The following is a 20,391-nucleotide window of genomic DNA, read 5'->3' as shown; positions in this document are numbered from 1 at the left end:
TTGTGTGGATATATGTATTTGTGCATATACCACGATACATACACAAATGAAGTAATTAATTCATTAATATTCCTGAAAATGAATGTTGAAGAAAATCAAATGCATCACCACCTTTCCTGAGCTTATAAAGCAGGGGCCAAATCTACTCCAGTCCTGTGTTTTCAGATCCAAAGCCTCAAGAGCCCTGCCTGCATGAGAGCTCCCAGATCCAACCTAGAGGAGCGTAGAATATTTAACTGGCAAATCATTTTATAGGATGGATCAATTTCCCTATTTTAAAGCTGTTGGTTGGTTTTGAATAATTTCTCTGTGGCTCAAAAAGCTGTTCCAAAGGCCCAAATATAAACTACCCAGTAAATCCGTAAGCTTGCAAAGATGTTATAGGTACTCTGTGTCCTCATTAGTGTATGAAGCTGCAGGCCATACTGAAGTCTGCTCCTAGGTGTTAAACACAACATGAGCTAATTTATGACAATATATAGACGATGAGCAATTTCGTGGTAGGCATGGAACAGCATTTAACTTTAAAGTGTGAATTTTATCCTGGGGTGTTAGGCATTACAGCTAGTTAGAAAGATTTATACTTAAAATTGATTAATTAATTAAATTAATATTTAATTATAATTAAGTATTATGTGTAGTCCTTCTTTTTCTTTGATATTTAATGAATTGAAGTGCTACGTGCTGAAGAGCCTGATAAAAAAAAAAAAACACAACCCCAAAAAACTCAAGAAAAGAGGTTATGCAGAAATGTCTGTAACAATCATGTATAACCTCAGCAATAAAATTACTGACAAACATTTTGCAGTAAAATTCAGACTTTGTTACATCATTTAGCACATACGCATACTTCATGTGGTAGAATGGGTTTCCGTTTTGCTTTTTCGGTTTTGTTTTTTAATTCAATTATAATCACAGATGGCTAGAACTGACTCCTAAAAGGATTTACTAAAATTATTTCACACCTTAGATACTCTCTTGGGATGCTCTCATCAATGGACCAAATTTTCAAAAAAGCCCAAAATCCTGTAAAATTCCAGTCTGCTTTTCATGACCCGATTTGGGTGCAGAAAATAACAATACACCGTTTGCTTTATTCTGAAACGGAGATTAATATGTGCCAATCGCATTTCATAGCCTAGCTACCTGGTGGAGGTTAATTAGCATTTTTATGATGCCATTTTAGTGGCAGGGTTCAGGCCACCTTGGAAACTTTGTAGGGCCCTCCTTGTAGCGCAGGGCCCAGGGGCTCCTGCACTGTGATGACTGGGGTGGGGAGCTGGCGTTCCTCTGGGGTCCCTGTTGAGACAGTGGTGGGAGAGGGCCACTGGTCTCTGTGGTGCTCTCTGGGGAGCTCCCACTCACGAGATGGCCTCTTGCTTATATTAATGCCATCCGAAGTTAACTGAGGCACTGTGCTTTTCCAGAAAGTCTGTGTATTAGCCTGTCTGGTTGTGTGGGGATAAACAACGTTGAGGTTTCCATCCCTCTGTCTTCACAGGAGGACTTGGCAATTTGACACCCGACCTCTTAACCCAGCCGCCTTTTGTAGAAAGGAAATTTCCTTCCCCACGGGGAAGAATTTGAAGGAGACGGTTGGTTTCAATGAATTCAGCATCATTGCCCCACCAGCCACCTCTCCACTACATTACTGCGAAAAGAGACAACTTGGCTCCAAATGACTAATGTGATTCTTTTAAAAAAAAAAAATTTTTAATTTCAGTCTTATCTGAGGTTATTGAGTCTATATCTGAGGTTAGTGTTATTAATTCATAATGACTTTCCATGCGGCCTTCATGGGTTGAGATTGCTGTGCATGTTAGTACATACTCAGTAAAAATATTGCTGTGAAATGATAGACTGTATTTATAGACAACAGGGCAAAATCCTAGCTTCTATTAAAAAAAATACTAAAAAGAGAGCATTTAAACACTTTTAATGAGTATTGAGCTTGCCAAAATCTCTGAAATTGGTCCAGAGGTTTGGAATGAAGAATTATAATTTGAAGACGAACAATATGAGTTCTGCTGTAATTTCAGTAGCAATCCCCAGACCTGTTTTCTTTATGTCATGTAAACTTCAGAAACATAAGCAGTGCTGAATTGCCACTAGTACTGAATAATGTGGCTTTTATTGTTGCCTGGGCTCTTCTATATATTCGAGAAAATAATTTAATACTTATTAATAAATAGAAGGTAACTAAAGATGACTGTGATTTTCTGTTGAAAATTTCTCAGTACCCTTAATTTGTTAGTAAATTCAATATATTTTATTTAAGCAGAATCATATATACAGTATATTAACTTTTTTCCAGGCAATCTTTACTCAGCACAGAAAGGCCAGATGTATGGGAATTGTAAAAAATCAGGATATGCATAAAAACTGTTCAAGTGCATAAAGCAGCCCCATCTGGAAGACATCTAACAGAAATGAAGTTGTACAAAACCATTCCATTGATAATAAAGCTAATTTTTATGGGTCTGACAAGTATGTAATTATGTTCAGTGGTGCTTTTCAGATTTTATCACAGTCAATAAACCGCAGTGGTAATTTCATTCCCATTTGACATATTTACATGGAAACATTTGATTGGAGGAATTAGTAACCCTGAAAGCCTTGATAGATATGTTTTAATGATCTGTGACCTCCGCAGTCCCTCATCTGTTTATTGTTGCAACAGGCGAGAAGTCGTTCCTCTGTGACCTTTGTGGCTTTGCCGGCGGGACGCGTCATGCCCTCACCAAGCATCGGCGGCAGCACACAGGTCGGTAAAGCTGTCTTTACTCTTTGCTATATTTTCTCCAGCAAGGGAGTCCCTCTACATTGGGGAGTAACGTAAGTCAAATAGCACGTTACAGCACAAATAATACATCGGCTCATTGTTTACTTTGCTTTTTCTCATTTTTGTAATAATCGGTGTGCCCAAGGTCTGCATCAAATCCGTTAGCTGGGAGTTTGAATAATTGCTTGGGGGGGGACTGGGGGGTGTTTTTTCTGAAGGAAGTAGAATTGTAAAGACTGGCTTTCTTCTTTAAATGAATGCTAAGTCTACTAATTTTTTTTCCAAGGCCCAAATAGATTACCTACTGTGAAGATTTTGCAAGAGTCTGCTAGAATGTCCCTGGGTGAAAATTAGAGACTACGTATAGATTAATCCATTATTTTGGACTGAGACATGGTTGAAAGCTAGTGTTGTTTCAGTTGCCCTTTTGTAATTTTAAGCTAGTTTGTAATTAATAGGTGCAACTTTAAGAGTTACCACATGGTTAGCATGTAAAGCAGGATTTCTCTCCCAGAATTAGTAAAGCTTTCCTACCACCTGGTCATAAAAATTTAATATCAGATAAAATTAAATTGGTTCCTAGTTTCAGAAGACCAGAAAAAGTGTAAGTATTAAACATTTATTAATACATTTTACCTTAATTGTGCTTTTTAGAAGTTCCTTGTAAGTGTTTGATTATTTGAATAGGTTTTGTTCAAACAGAAGCAGAAGTGTTGCTGCTTAAGCCACTGTAGTTTTTGTTTTACTGACTAGCATGAGGATAATGTAATATCATCAGGAATTGCTGTGTGAGTTAAGTGGCCATTGTCTAATGTACAGTGGAAAGAAATGGCTAACAAATGAGAAGCTGTAGTTGTTACGTCATGAATTTTCCATGGATTTTGTAAAGGAATCTCAGTGGGAGATTTTATTATGTCCCTGAATAAACTGATCTTGATTCAGGACATACACCATCTAAGCACGTAATTTCCTGGAGAGCAGCTACTCTCTTTCTTGAGAGCCCAAAGCCATTCTTTCCACCCTGTTTTCAGTTTATTAAAGCAACCGTATTTGGAGGAGAGTCTGATGCTTTCAAAAAGGTGGAGTTTCAGTGCTGGTCAGGCAATACCTTGAGACAGATAAGCTCTAAAAACACAATATACAGGGCCAAATTTTGCTTGCAAGTCTAACCAGTAATCATGCTTCCAGAATTTTTCTTCTGATAATAAGGAACAAATTTGTGTGAGACTACTGCCACAGTCAGTTCCCATTCAGTGCAGGAAGTTTGTATTTTTAAAGTGTGCGAGAAAAGGCATTTAGTAAATATGGTAAATTCTCTTAGTATTACACTCTCTGAATGATAACAGAAGTACTTGCAACTACTGGAATGGAAGCTGTATGCTTCAATTTAACTAACGGTTTCCATTTTTCTGGAGCTTTGAAGAATTTTCACGTGTTGGCTGAAATTTACCAAATGCAAGCTAAGAATGAAAATGATATTTTTTTTCTTTAGCAGAAATAAATCATTGTATTCAATAGGATGGAACCTACCTTTTACTTTTTATTGCCCTGCCATGTGGCACACATGCATATGTCTAAGACTCGCAGTCAGTGCAGTCACACAAATGGTAAACAATTATTTCAGAATGGAAAAGTGGAAGAAATGCATACTCTTGTCTTTACCCTTCTTGTTTTTACCTATTATGTGAGTGCAGATCTGGTTTCTCAGAAATCTAAGCCCTTATCATCAGTTATATATTTATATTTTTTGTATCATTAGACCACAAGCTGGTAGAAAAAAAAAATATTTCCTAGTTTATGTCCAAAATTAGGCTGAAAATATGGTATGTTCCTGGTGAAAAGCTGTCCAGGTTTTCGATGGCATTTTGCCCTTCTTTTGCCAGTATGGTAGAGACTTTTGTGCTATGAACACAGGGATTCACAGGTTATAGATCATGAAGCTTGCATCTAGCAGGCATAACTTTATATTTTATGTCAGGACTGGAGGCTCGTTATTACTTTGCTATTAACTTTATACTATACAGGACAGTATCTCAGAGGCAGAGGGATCTGTCTTTTTGGCATTTATCTGCCTCTGTGGCACAAACAATCAGAGATGATTCTTTAGCAGAAAAATTATCTGTAGCTTCTATTTGTTTCAAGGAGAATGACACAATCCACCTTTGCCTGCATTGTTGCACGTACATGGGTTCCCTTGTATTTTCATTCAGTTCACAACTTTATCTCAGTCCTTAGCTGCATGCGCTCCTCCTTTTACCTGTATTTTTTCTTCTGTGTCCCCAGTTGGCACAATTTTCCCAGAGCAGAATGCCAAAGCAAATTACAATCAGGTTTGAAAGGGATAGGTATCAAAAATACTCTAAATGGGTTAAATAATTCCCTACTGTAATAAAAGCTGTCTAGGGGGCTGACACAGAACATCTTCCAATCCAAGATTTACTTCTATCACCTGTCAGAGACCCTTGATTCAAGGGCAAATGAGCAAATCCTCACATGTAGTTGAGGAGTCTTAACCAGCTTAACAAGCCTGCTCTCATCCCAGTTTCAAGGCCTGAGGTGTCCTGACACCCCAGAGAAATGTTCAGCTGCTGATAGATATTTGACACGAGAGAGGGCTGGCTGTAGGACCAGTTACTTAGACTTTTGATGCTCTTGATTCTGGTATTTCTTACTCTGTTCCTCTCTTTTTAGATGGGATTATTTTTATGTACCTGGAGAAATACTTTACCTTGTGAAAGATGCATTTTCTTTGGAAGTATAACTAGGTGTGAATAAGGCTGGCAGAATCTGGCCCTCGGTCACTTGTGGAACAAACTGTAGGGACTAGTTTGGTAAATAGGTAATCGTTTTGGTTTTTAAATGAAAAGAAGTACAGGAATGTTAAACTGCAAGAAAAAGCCATTAGTTTTAAGACTTGAAAATTGTTTGTACTTAATTTATTTGCAAACAAGATGCATCTCCATACAGATTGCCTTGATGTAGGCTTTCTCAACTGCAAAGTAGAACTGTGAAGTAGAAAAAAATAATTTGGCCTATCAAAAGATCCCTGGCGTATCACTAGTTGACGTTTTTATTCTGTGTTAAATATGTTATGTCCTTAATAACTGACCTGGTCCTGTGAGAAGCACACACTATGAACACAGAATAAGCTAAATCTTCCTCTGATTTTGTCCTAGTAAATTATTCTAGCATTATTTTATGATCTGTATGCGTCTACTTCCAGTCCTATTCTGCAAGACTCAGTATATGAAATTCTGCAAGTCTTTCACTGGCTATGTAAATGTAAGCGGCCTGATCCTTTATTTTTTGAATTGAAGCAACGGCAACTTCAAGAGTGGTCCAGAGTTTGACCAGAATTTTATCACGCTGTAAAGAATACTTACGTCTCTGTCTTTGTTGAATGCTTTATAATAGACACTTGTGGCTGCCTAGGCTGTGAGCAGAAACTATCTTAAGAAACTTAGAGTACCATTTGAATATATCAGCTGGTACTGTGTGATAAATAAGGGACAGCTTGTGGTATATGCCATAGTTCTGGTGCCTCAACAGGACTGGGAGAAAAAACTTTCATCTTTTGAGTCATCCTGAAACAATTTTTTTTATTCATATTTTGTCCCAGTAAGAAAATCTGCCTGAAGATAGGAAGAGAAATAATATTGTAAATTTTAGTGTTGGCTGAATTTAGAATTAGTTGAATTCCTCAAGGAATTTAAGTGATTATCTGAATTTTATAATTCAAAAAAGTAAATAACCTCTAAATCAGCCACCAAAAACATGCACACACACACACGAAAGAAACATATAACATCACATAATTTAAATATTTTGCCTTAATCATGATCAGCTAGGAAATTGCATAAGAGAGGAAAACCAAGCAAGGTTAATTATTTCTGGCTTGAAATGAAAACATGAAAATGCTTAATTCTTAATTTAAAAATTTTTTCAATGTTCTTGTTGTTATTGTTCTGCTCTCCTCCTTTGTTTGTCTTCCTTTTGGTATCACTCTAGTTTTCGCTTCTTCTGCATGTTTCCCAGTAAACTTCCATTTCGTGCTGTAGTAGCTGGCTCAGTCCAACAGTGCTAATCAGTCACAGCCTGTGTTCTCTTGCATGACATTCCTTTTTTAATGTTGGTTAGTACTCATGCAAATTGCAAAATCCCCATCCTTGTCTTCTACACAATGGCAGTCTGCATTTGCTTCTTGTGTGTTGGTTGTGGTGGAATCTTCCTGGGGATCACAGGAGTACATTACAGTAGTAGGGTGTTAGAGCGTAAGTACGCTTACTGTGCACACGGTTCTATGAGAGTCACCCTGAGCCTATGGAACTGCTTAAGACGACTGTGTCTTTGTTCAAACATTTTCATGAATTTTTGAAGATGGTAGCTTATATCGTACAGATCACTGTTTGTATGATTGCTTGTGCTCGTTCATTTCAATCTTGCATTTCTTGAGACATTTATAGGTCAATGTAATAAGGAAAGAAAATTTAATAATATATGTGTTTTTATCCAGATGAGTGACTCACTTTGTGTTTCTATTTCTCATGTGAACTGCTCTTTGACTTCAATGTGTAGTTACATTACTTGGCATTGAATTTAATATATAATGTAGCCTCTTCCCTTCAACTTCTCCACCGCAGCTTAAAAAAATGATAATGTTGAATACCACAGAAAATGTAGCACAGTAAGAAGACTTACTGCTCTTTTCAGCAGACAAGAGGTGAAATATGAAGAGGATGTGTGTTGTTTTTACTTTTCCATTTATGCCAGCATTTACAGAATATTGTGGAACTTGACTTTAACAACTTCTGGCCAGAAATTGCACCAAAAACCTGGGTATCATAAAACTTCCTCTCTACTTAAGAGAAATTGTCTAGTGGAACAGTTTTCCTCCCATTTCTGAATGTCAAACATTTTTTGCTATGGAAGAGCAACCCTATGGCATCTACAGGGTTTCTAAAAAGAAAAGAAGGGATCAAGGATGTACTTATTTTTATATGCTTATATGCAAAAAAAAATTGACCAGGCTAAAAGCAAACAGAATTTACTTTAATATACTTCAGGCTTCGTTAGCAAGCCTGTAAGTGCCTCTCCAGGGAACGGCCTTGACAAACACTAGAAATAGTTGAAAATAAGAAGAAAAATCCTGTAACATGTAAGAAGATAGCTGCATTTTGTGGTCTACTCATTCCTTAGGTCAAATTAAACTTATAGGATTCTTTCTGTGCTGCTCAACACATCATGTGAAAGACAAATGGGACTAAAAGCAATGGTTTCCTCTTGAGACAACCGAGGTATGAATTCTTCCATCTTACTAAGATTCTGATTAGTTGCTCAAGACTTGCAAATTGAAGGCACTATTTGATTTTTGTTTTTTTCCTTCATTTATGTGAAAGCTGGATCCTCAGTAACACATTCATATAAATGCTGTATATGATCTGTAGGTAGAAATTGTCTGGACAGTCATGATTATAAATAAAAATTTAATTTTGCCATCCACAAATCAACATCTATCACTAAGATTTGTAGTTTTTGTTATTGTGTTCTTTCATTTTTCCTTTAAAAAGTACACATCAAGTACATAACTGCACAGAGAAGTTTATGATTGCAGTAAGGTATGCTGTGTATCCTAAAAAACTCATCATCAAAGACAGAGAACCCAAAAGAGGTAAAAGCAGAGAAAAGAGGAAGAAGGAAAGAAAAAGAAAGGTGTAATTTGGGGAGCGGGGAGGAGGAAAGCTAAGACAGGTGCTAAAAGAAGTCTGTGCAGAATTTGGAGAGGCAAGAGAAAAAGAAAGCCTTAGTCTATTAAACCTTAAGCTTAATAACTGCTTTTGTACAGACTGGTGTTCCCCATGATCTCACCCTTTTATCAGGTGCTTTGCCAAACTTTGATTGTTGGAGCGGAAATTTTCCGTGTCAGGTGACTTAAACAACTGATGCACTTCAGAAGTTGCTTGCAGTATTCTCAAAAAAACAAAACTGTTTCTTCTTTTGTGATCCTGTGGTTAGGAAACACAGGTTCTTGAAAGTGCTTGTGTTAAAAAAGAAAATAAAAAACCCCAAAGACAGTAGGTCCTTGGTCTTGGAACATGTGTCCTTCCTTTTTTTTTTGCCCACAGAGCTTGTTGACCATTGGGGCATTTTGGGGCACCTAACCTTATTTTTTGTGGGGTTTGTTATTGATAAAGTTAGAGATGATAAGTCATGGACAAATCTTCCATAATGGTAAGGTGAGGGGGGGTTAGTTTGGGTTTTTTTACCTTTATTAATCTTTAAATACCTAGACTTTGTCCTTACATGTTTTTGGATATACTAGTTTATATTTATTACACAGTGTTGTTTAAAAAATACTGTCAGTATTGCTTTTTTAATTTGTGTTATTTTAATTTTGTATGACTTAGATCCTTGACTGGGGGTGAGGGAAAATCCTCCTGGAATATTTAATGGCAGCCCATATAAAAATAAAATTAAGTTTATTGCCTGAAATGTCAGGGGTCAGGAAGGGGGGAAGGAAAATTGGGACACAAAGGCTGATAAAGAGCATTCTGGCCGAAATATCAGGAAGACAAAATATGCTTAAATTAGTAGGTCCGTGGAAAACTTAAACAAATAATCAAAAGTACTGCTGCTACAGCTAATATACTTTTCAACACTCCCCAACCCAAAGAAATACCTAGTCTTATTTTAGTTTTTTTTTAAGCTGTACTTATCAACCTCGTTAATTTTCCATAAAAATACTTTGTCCCCTGTGGAGCTGCTAAGAATTATAGGCCATGCTAGGCCATCTTTTTTCCTCCCAGTTTAGTTGACTTTTGTTGTGTGGTGCTGCTGTGATGTATTTTCTGTCAGGTGAGATTTACATATAGTCCACTTGACAGGAGAAGTTGGCCACAAGGATTTCCTAAGGAGAAAATTCCTGGAGCAGTGGGCGAGGATTATAATTTTTCTTCTGGTCACGATGGAATTTTCAAGGCCTCCTGGCTTCCACGAGCACTCGCTTGTCTGTCAGCCACACTGGCCCTGCCCCAGCGCAGCAGCAGACCTTTACCTGATCCATCCTCCCCTGAATGGCAAACTAAAAATCTCTTTTCAATTCAGATCTGCTTTTTTACAAGGGGGCAAGTTGGCAAGGTTCTAATGCATTTTAAATGAAAGCAGTTAAAATAAGTATTTATGTTATCTGAAATACCTGTGGCTTTACTACTTAGGCTTGAAGATGTTGCTATCATCTTTAATACTGGAAAATAAAATACATCAGGCACAGGAAATCTTCAGTTCAAAACCAAGTTACATAGCTAGACCGTCTGTGGCCTCCCAGAGAGTTTAATTGAAGCAGCAGCCTGTACCATTCAAGCTGCCGGGAGAATTGGCTTCTCCAGAGCAGAGAGTCATTGTCTGACAAGAAAACCCCATTTGGGGAAGGAAAGACATACTTTCTAGCAGTCTCAATTTGTCCAACATAGAGGCTTCCGCGTCGTGTCCTGCCCTTTCACCTTTCCTTGTCCCATGAAACAATATATGAAAAATAGTGGCTGGTATTCTCTCCAGCAGCTGCTAAAAGCAATTATTCCAACTCTTTATAGAGCTTTCAGAAGCTACTCTGTTGTCCTTCCATACAGTGTTTATAGGCTTTTCAGGCCTGAGGACCTTGCATTTCTTTTTCCCTTGAGAGGAAAAAACTCCCAACAGTCTCCAAGAATGAAAAATGCAGATTTCTCTCTCTTCTCAGAATTCTGGCGAATTCTTCCAAAGTCTTTTTGGAAGACTTGAGTGTCTCATGCTTTACGCAGGCTTGAAAATCTGGCTTGGAGGCATGGCTGCTTGGGAGTGGCCTTTTGCTAGTGATGTGTCTTCTGCTGGTTGTCTCTCTCCTATCAGTCTGAAAAATTGCAAATTGTACCTGCTAAGAGGCTTAGGGTTCAATTTTGAAACTGCCTGTTCTAGACCTCTGAACAGCCTACAAGGTAAGTGTCCATCCCTAGCAATTTTATTCAGACTTCTTAAGTTAGGGATGTTGATTCCTTATGTAGCCTTTAGGATAAATACTTCTGAAGGCTTGCACAATGCAGTCAAGATCACCTAAGTTAGGAGCTGCCTTTTGTCTTCTGCATACAAAAAGAAACCTGTTTCCTCCCTAAATGGTAATTACATGTGCCTGTGAGCCACACAGAATACTTCTGGAGCAACCAGTTGAAAAAACGGTATGCAGGTGTCTTAGCTAGATGTCACAGTATGTGTATCTATCTGTCATGAGATTTTGTCTTAGTGTCTTCTGAGGGGTGGACCCCTCCACTGAAAGCAAAAGTACTATTTGCATAATAATTTATAAGGTAGAGTTTTTTATCTTTCTTCAGTTAGTACTCCTCTGGAAATTTTCAGTCCAGTTACACATTCAGCAGAGATTGAATTTTAGTCTTCTGAAAATATTATTGTCCTAGTCTAGGTTTGGTGGTTGTGGGTTTTTTTTCCATTAACCTTTCAAGTCCTTCTAAAATTGGCCCACTGAGAAAAGATTCACAAGGACAGAAGGATAGCAAGCAAGAGAGGGGGAATGGAGCACTGAATTCTGGTTCATATTCTCAGTCCTGATTTGTGTGTATTGTTTAATGGACAATATGAAAAATCCAGAACCAGAGACAAAAACAAAGACACCTTCCTCCCCGAGATGCTTCTTTCTGGGCAGGCACTGTGAATACAAGCTTCAGACTCATTTCTCACCTTCTGTCTCCAACAGTGTTGCTTTCAAGGGCTGTTCATAGGCCCAAATTCAACAGAAGGTGTAGGGTGAGAGGAGTGCCTGTCACCTGGTGATGATATTTTAATGAAATAAGGCCCAGTAACATGGTTACCCTGTTTCAGTACTGTTCTTTCTCCTCCTTTTTGCTGCTGTGTAATACCACATGGGAAGTCAGCTGGCTACTGATATGTATATGTCATAGTGAGAATTGTATTTTGCAATTAATACATTGTATTTGGAATTTTATTTGTATTTGCGGTTGTTATATATACATGGACTAAAATCTATCTCAAGGGCTTTGCCAGAAATCTAGACTTGTCTTCCTTTTCTGTTGATGAAAATTGACAATGCATATCTTCTCTTGTCACCTTCTAGGAGAGAAACCGTTCAAATGTGATGAGTGTAACTTCGCTTCCACAACACAATCGCATCTGACACGGCATAAGCGTGTCCATACTGGAGAAAAGCCTTACAGATGTCCCTGGTGTGACTACAGGTAATGAGTCATTAACTAAAGCATGATGAGAGAAGGGTTAAGGTGATCAGACGAGGTTCATTTGAAGTCACCAATAAAAATATATTGCCATTAAAACACCATTAGGGCAGCAATAATTGCATATTAAATTAGGAGCTAAATTTAAAAACTTAGTCTTCAGTATTTAGGTATTACTTTATAAAGAAAAACAAATGATGGGAAACCTTTTAGTGGTAACACTGCACTGCTAATGTTGAGTGTTTGTTTCACAGCTGCTCTAGTGTCTGTTAGAATTCTCCATGGTGAGGCCGCTTACCTGCATTGCCTTTTCAAATCAGTTGCAGTTTTGAAATTTGTCTCGGTTGAGTTGCAACCATTTCACCAAGAAACGAAAAGTCTCCTAAAAGGCTTAGCAGCCTAAATACTCACCAGACACTTATTAGAACGGGAAGCAACTGGAGCTAGTTACAGTGCTGCAGAGTCTTGTTTTTCTGCTCCAGTTTTCCTTCTCCTTGCCAGCCAGGGTGTTTGGATGAGAGCTGGCCATAGGGTTCGTTGCATGGCAAAGTCTTCCATGTTGCACCACTAAAACCCATCCTGTTAGGGCAGTAGATTAAATTCTCAAAAATCACATGAATGGACAGTTAAGATTACTTGTGGTGGCTCATCCCATGTGTCTTTTGTTCATTATAGACTACTTATTAAATGATCTCATATTGCTTCTTAAATGGTTCTTTACTCTTCTTAAACATACTTCTGCTACATTCTTGAATACTTTTAATACCTTGCAGTGAGGTGGCTAGTCTGTGTGTACTATAAAGGAATCCATAGAAGATATTCATGAGCAGTTTGCAAGAGCTGATGTCCAAAAAGTTTTTTAAAAATCAGTATTATATTTGATGAATGGCATATGATTATGTAATTAGATGTATGTGCTGTGATGCATGCATGCAAGAGGAGAAAGTTGAACATTTGATTATAACACTACAGCATTTTTTATTTTTAGTGCTGAGAATACAACTGTAATGTTCTTTTAGTATAAGTTTTAATGTAGTTTCCTAAAACAACGTTATATAACAAAGCCTAGCTGCTCTCATAATACCTGGTTTCACGCTATTTATGAGCTACTTTACAGAAAGCTCCTGTACAGAAAGCTTCTGCAGTGATCATACAGTTTCTGCACAAAAATTTTTGTTGCATTGGTTTGTGCACGTGGAGCAAATGTTCTGTCAACTCTTCGGTATTGAGCACCCATTAAATTACTGCCTAGAACTGCAGAGAACAGAATTTGATAACCTCGGGCTGGGGGGGGCTTCCATTTCTGTGCTGCTACCTTAAGGGTCACCCTGCTTTTTTTCTTTTTTTTTTTTCTTTTTTTGTTTTTGTTTCTGTCAGCTTCAGTAAGTCATCTAAGAAAGAGACATGGTTTTGTGTTTGTCAGAGTGGTTGTGTTAAAAGTCTGTGTTGAGTGGAGTGAGAGCGTACAAGCAATAGTGTGACATGGTGTACTGCAATGAAGGTGAAAGGAGTGCTATCTTTGATGCTGCATGTTTGAGGAGGCTTAATCTTGGGGTCATCCACTTTAACAAACCATCCCAACTGGAAAGAATAGTCTTATTACAGAACTAGGTAATGAGAGGTGGCTTATGGTGGGTTTGAGCTCCTGGCTTGAAGACCCTAGAGACTGGGAGCATTGTAGATGTGAATCAGTTTGCAGTTTGAGGTTTGTTACACACACACAATGAGTGGACACAATGCCCTCACTCGGTATGACAAAATGCATAACTTCAATGCTCTGTTTAGTGAAAGATGGGAGATCATTTTTCTTTGGATGGATAGTTTTCTGTATGGGATAGAAATTCCAAGAAATGACAAGTTTTTTACTAGTATTTTATTATATCGGAGGTTATTAGAGAAGTTATTTCTTGTTGTTAGAGAAGAAGCAAACATAACTTCTTTTATCAGGATTAACAAGAAATCTCTGAGCCTGCCTCTATATTATTGAAAAATAAATGTTTCATGGTAATAGGACGTTAGTTTCCATCCCTTGCAGGCCAATTTTGACCTAATCTTTGGAGGCTGATCTCTTCAGATACCAGCTGATGAAGCTTTGATTCTGCAGGAAATTTGTTCTGAGCTCAGCTGAAAAACATCTGGCAGGGACACAGGCACGGGAGCTGTGCAGCTGCTACTGCTGCAAGTTCACAGAGGCAGTGAGGCACTCGTGTAGCTGCAGAGGAGCCAGTGGAGGGGCTGCAGTATTTATTAGCCCAGCAGTCCTGCTTGTGCCTGCCAGTTTCCACAGTCCTGGGATATTAGCCAGCCTTGTTGGCAAGTATATTTTTTGTTCTCTATCCACCTCTCTCATTTTTTTTCTCTCCCTTTTTTTTGTTTTAAAATATAATTTTGAGGGAATCACATGTTGCCTCCTTGTCAACTCACCCAGTACTGTCTCTTTTCATGGAAAGATATTAGCAATTCTGTAAATAATGTCCTTTATAGCAGTTCAGAAGATGGTATGTAATCTTGCAAGTGTCACCTACAGAAAACATAACATCGAGATTTTAAAATCTGCTGACCTAGTGATAAAATTCACCCCCATGTCTAGTGGTCTGGTTCTCACTGTGGTGCTTTCGGCCCAGCCCTTGCACTGTAAATTCATCCAGACTGTTTCAGATGTTGCTGTTTAGTGTTGCTTGGCAACTGCAGACTCTTTAATGACCCTTGTAGTTTCAACGAAGTGAATATTCCTCAGTTTGTGCACGGATATGGAGTAGAGTATTGTTAGTGCTACCATAAAGTCTCTTTTCACTGATAGGTGAAGTGTGACCTCTCTGTTCTATAAAGTAGTTTGAGACACTTGAAGTAAAAGAGTGTCTAAATACAAGGTATTTTAATTATTCCTGTTCAGCTCATCAGTGCTCAGAGGGTTATTAGAGATTCCTGATTTCAAGCTTTTCAATTCCTCAGGAGGAAATTGTGAACAATCAGCCTGCAAAAACTCTTGCCAGTCTAGTGAGTGAAAGGCTAGCTAACCCTGGCTACGAGTACAGAAAGAAAGGCTCTTAAAAGAAACTAATCTGAATTTAGGAACTGTTATGAAAATCTGGATCACCTGTGACTGGACAGGCACCTAGAACTTTTTGGTTTGTTTTGTTTTTGCTTAACACCAAAAACTGAAGTGAAATAGGCTGTAAGATCCTATGGGAAAAAGATTGATTTTGGCTGCATGGAACAGAAAACAGAATTTATTCCCTATGTAACCCACAGCATGGGAAATTCTTTTCTTAACTAGGAAAAGACATGAATGGATGTGGTTTTCTGAAGTGAATAATAAACTAATCCAGCATTTGTAGCTCACAAATTATATATTCTCAATAGTATGCGTATTCCCAAAAAGAAAATGGGAGATTTTGCTCATTTTATTTTACCAAGTTGCTTTTATAATCTATGTTTACAATTGTATTTCAATATCCTTGCAAAAATGTTACCTTCCATCTCTACTTATTGTACTGTGACCGCTTGATATTTATTTTTGTCTAAATCTTTTGTATATTGATAACAAAGAAATGAATATCTGCTTTTCTATATAGCCATATGCAACTTCTAGTAACGATTATGATTTGAAACCATATTTTCAGCCCAGTTTTTAAAATCTAATTCCTTTTGAAGGAAGAAAAATACATATTCATAAATATAAAAATTTACTTTTTAATTGTTTTGGTTGTATTTTTTCACATTTGTGTTTTCAGTTTAGGTTTGCCCTATTTAGGTAAAAATATGCACGATTTTCCTTTGCATTTACTTTTTCAAATCACACAGCATGTCTCTCCATTCTTAAGTTAGTGTGCTTTGTCATACAAAAATATTCATTCACTCCTAATTAATGTTCAACATAATTTTATAATACAGAATTGGTCTCACATGGCCCTACACCACCATTACATATGCAATGCTTATTTTATATTTCTTAGTCATTTATAAAAGATGTGTTATGTGGCTAAACTTTTCAGATGACATGATCCTGAAGTTATACTGACAACAGTACTGTTTGCATTTGGTAATGGGCACAGTAAGTAGTGAAAAGCCATATAACCTCCTGCAGCCAAAAAACACTTGTGAACTTCAACTGATTTCTGAATCTGCTGGTTGTATAGTATGTGGCCAGACTTTCTAAACCCACAACATATTTAGGCACCTGAATTTAAGCTGATTTCAGAAGTGTTAAACTCCCATAAGTCCGATGATATCAATGAAAGATGCAGATATACAACATTTTCAAAAAGTGAACTGGTTTTGTGCGTGTGTCTAAAGCAAAGAATTAGGACTCATTTTAGTCATATGTTAGGCTTTAAATTCAACTCCCATTGGTACTGACTTTCCATGTAACTACCACAGCTTCTCAGGCAAGTAGTAATTTATGTTCACGATGTGTGTGAGGGGGATGTTTCAGTATGAAATGGATTTGCATTACATTGTTTTGCGGTGGGTGGGGCAAAAGGCAGAGCCCTGCTTTTCTCACGTAGTCAAATTTGTTGGAGTTCAGGGCTCAGGAGGAGCACTGGCATAGTTTCATGATACAGAAACAGCATTGCTACAACTTTGACCATGAGAATATGGGACAGGTATAACGTTAGTGTCCTTTGTGCTGTCCCTGTGCTGTAATTAAACAAAATGACTCTCATTTCTCTGGGATTCCGCTGTATGGTTAATTTTGCATAGATCACCCAGGGCTGTGAGGGGAAGGAGGGAATGGAGGGCAACATCCAGGGGATTGTTTATGTTCTGTAGCCATAGATGAGAGGGTTTAGAAGCTGTATAAAACAAACAGCCAGGCCAGCAAAACATCATTAATTCCGTAAATGCACCTTTCTGTAAAGTATATGACTTGTGAAGGATGTCTTACAAGACTGAGAATAAATGGCATACATTTTTAATATAATTATGTAAACTAAAATAAATATTTTACATTTATTATGCATAATAAAATAATTAGACAACATTCTGTAAGGGATTATGGCATCTGAGATTCCAAGTGCAGAAGGATTCATTGCATATTTTCAGCAGCGGCGGCAGCATGACTTAGGGGGAGTGACTCCACAGGGGCTACTTTTCTTTTTTTTGGACAACATCCCTAGGGAGTTCCCATTTCCCTCTGACTTATAGTAGCTGTTCATAGGTTGTAAAGACCAGTTTATAATACACTCCAGAATTTGCACCTAAGTCATGAGAATGTGCAAAGTAAGTGTTTTCTCGCTGTTTATTTTGGTGAATTTAATAACTTCTAGTTGTCTTGGTATGATTGCATCAGCTGTACACTATTCCCTAGTTATATCAAGGATAACTGGGGACCACTTTAAATGCTGAGATAACAATATGTACTTATTCATAGCAAAACTGAAAGGCTGTTAAGGCAACTTCTACATGGAATGATGAAACAGTGTATTTATCATTAAAAAGTTAACATTAATATGCTCTTTGTAGCTAGTGAAATTTAATATGCATGTATAGGAAATAACTAGGTTATACAACTGTATGGAACATTAGGCTGATGAGGACTCCAAGTGGCAACCACCGCTGTGCTATGGAAAAACACTTTTTTTATATATATCACGAAGGCAGAATTAGGCAAAAAAGTGCATATACTTTGTACTAATAAGTACAAATAAGTACAATAAGAAATTGCTAAGGACAATAATGCATGCATGTAATAGAGCAAACTAGGCCTTCAGGAAGCCCTTCAGCTTCTGTTGTGATCAGCAGCAGGAGTTGAGGATATCCAGTGCCTTGTGCTAGCAGACTTATAAACAAATGGAGAAAGAAGTTTAGAGAGAAATTCTGTCAGTGCATGGGCATAGTTCCCAGATACAGACTCCTCAGAATATTATTCAGCCTTAGTTTTTAATAAACATTCAGATAAAATATTGGGTAATATTTCTTTTAATCTGGAATAAAAAATGCTGTAGCATTGGGGGTTGGACTAGATGATCTCTGAAGGTCCCTTCCAACCCAAACCATTCTATGATTCTATGATTCTATGATTTGAGTCTATAAAAGAAAAAAATCTGAAATAAAATTTAGATATAGCCACAAAAACACTAATTATTCTAGGATGTAAGTGTCATGAGGATGGAGCCAGGCTCTTCTCAGTGACATCCATTGACAGGACAAGGGGCAACGGGTGCAAGCTGGAACACAGGAGGTTCCACATAAATATGAGGAAAAACTTCTTTACAGTGAGGGTAACTGAACACTGGAACAGGCTGCCCAGAGAGGTGGTGGAATCTCCTTCCCTGGAGACATTCAAAACCCACCTGGACGCCTTCCTGTGTGATATGATCTAGGGAATCCTGCTCCGGCAGGGGGATTGGACTAGATGATCTTTCGAGGTCCCTCCCAATCCCTAACATTCTGTGATTCTGTGATTCTGTTATTTCCTTTGTGATGCTTCTGTTGCTTAATAATACTTTTTATATTCACCTAAGTTATAGCAGATGGTTCATGTGGTAAACTTAGAATAAAAATATATAATGGGATAGTGCAAAATACAAATCAGCTATCACCTTAACCAAGAGACTTGATGTCAGATATGGTTCCTAAATTCAGAAACTTGTAGAAACAGAGAGCACACAAGAATGATATGGCCCTCATTGGGAGATGTGTACGCTGTCTGCACTGACCGAGAAACCCTGTCTCTACAACTGTGGAGAATCATGTTGGTGACAGCGTACAAAAGAACTTAAACTCCCTCTCTCACAGCTCTCCCTGTCCTCCCTGCCAGATGCCAATGTCACTGCATGGACTGCTTAAGAGAATGTATGCTTATTAGAAAACATGATTGTTTCTTAAAAATAAGGCGTATATGTACACACACAAACAAATATATTGGTGTTTTTAAGTGATGTATTTTACCCTAAATGCCATGCTGAATTACTCAGGGGTGACCACTGGGTTTAATGTTAGTGAGACATGCAGCCATGTAGACATCAATGTAAAAATTCCTGTATAGTTTTAACTTCTGGCACCTTCTCTCTGTTGCAGCCTGTCATGCTCCTAGCTCGGTGCTCTATCAGTTGGTCACACTTTGATTTAAGTTCTGCAAAAATGTTCTCAGGTTCCTGATTTCTTTCAGTAGTTACTGTCTCTCCCTTGCTGTTCAGTTTAGGCTTTGTCCCTAAACTTTTCTTCTTATGCAGCCTCTCCCCTGCTGTACTGATGCTCTTTTTTTTTGAGTCAAAGTTCAACACACTTAACCCAAAACGTGAAGTATTTGGTGTTTAGGAAATACAAGTAAGACCACTTCATGCAATGAACAGATTAATGTAACTAATGTCTTCTATTATCACTTTTTATCTTCTCCCTGTGCTCACACTTCTTTTTCCCTATCACATGCAATCATCACTGTCTTGTCTAGTCCTCTTTCTTAAGGAGCATAAATATGTTACAATAAATATACCTATATTTATATCTAATATGTAGTTAATTAATGTTTATAAATCTGGAACACTGGCATATATTTCAAACTAAAATAATCTTAAATACGTTGTATTTTCATAGTAAATAAAATTTTAGTACTAACCTCAAGATGAATGGCAAGTCTATGGTCTTAATATAGCTTTCAGTAACAAAAAAGAATTGTAATTTCCTGTTATTACAGTGCTTCTGATAAAAATGTGCAGTGAAGATCTTCTTTTATGTCTACAAATAAACTTTCATTTGTTGGAATAATTTGATCTAAAAATAATCATTGGCATCATAGCTTAATTCATATGACTCTTTTAGGTTAAAAGTAGTTTAAAAAGGCTAAAGTGACTATACATGTTTTCTTTGCTTTTGCCTGTTAACACAGAATGAAAAAATAAACATGTTTGTTTCTTTTACCGTTCCTTAATCCCCCGTCCAGTCACTATAAAAGGACCAAAGCTGTCTTTGAGGGTGGTCAGTCTACAAGGAATTATTATTGTTGCTAACTACTTGTCTGGTAGTTAGTAATCTTTGAAAATATTTTCGTAGTGTTACGGGCCTTAGAGATGAAATTAGTAGACACTAGCCTGTTGTGTTACGTGTGGTTTATTCTCTAGGCAATATGGCTACTACCATGGAAAAAAGTTTCTGTATTAATACTGTCTTTGTGACAATCTTCCCTCTTCCTTCTTCATACATGATGTACAAAACAGGTTAAAATATCAGGACGTGACAGAAAACAAATCCAGTTCAGAAGCAGTTCCAGAAAGAGGTGTAGCCTAGTGCAAGGGAGAGAAAGGGAAAGTTTTTATTCCTTTAAAGGCTGATGAAAATGAGAGAAAGAAAAGAAGAGGAAAAAACTGAGATTTCTGTCTGAGAAAAATTCACTACTTAGATACTTCTAATGCATTAGAACTGGTGAGCAATTTT

General features: G+C 37.5%; 1 protein-coding gene across 4 annotated transcripts in view; it reads left to right on the top strand.

Annotated features, from left to right (window-relative positions):
- ZNF407 (zinc finger protein 407) overlaps positions 1-20,391 on the top strand; it is a 351,390-nt gene that overhangs the window by 208,931 nt on the left and 122,068 nt on the right. For all 4 annotated transcript variants that reach the window (XM_068396868.1, XM_068396867.1, XM_068396866.1 and 1 more), the window contains 2 exons: positions 2,681-2,764; positions 11,898-12,018. In XM_068396868.1, coding sequence (XP_068252969.1) covers positions 2,681-2,764; positions 11,898-12,018 — 205 coding nt within the window. The remainder of the gene's footprint in view (positions 1-2,680; positions 2,765-11,897; positions 12,019-20,391) is intronic.

This window comes from Nyctibius grandis, chromosome 3, assembly GCF_013368605.1.
Source record: "Nyctibius grandis isolate bNycGra1 chromosome 3, bNycGra1.pri, whole genome shotgun sequence".
In the NCBI taxonomy this organism is placed as follows: domain Eukaryota; kingdom Metazoa; phylum Chordata; class Aves; order Nyctibiiformes; family Nyctibiidae; genus Nyctibius; species Nyctibius grandis.
This window is presented reverse-complemented; position numbering and strand designations above follow the sequence as displayed.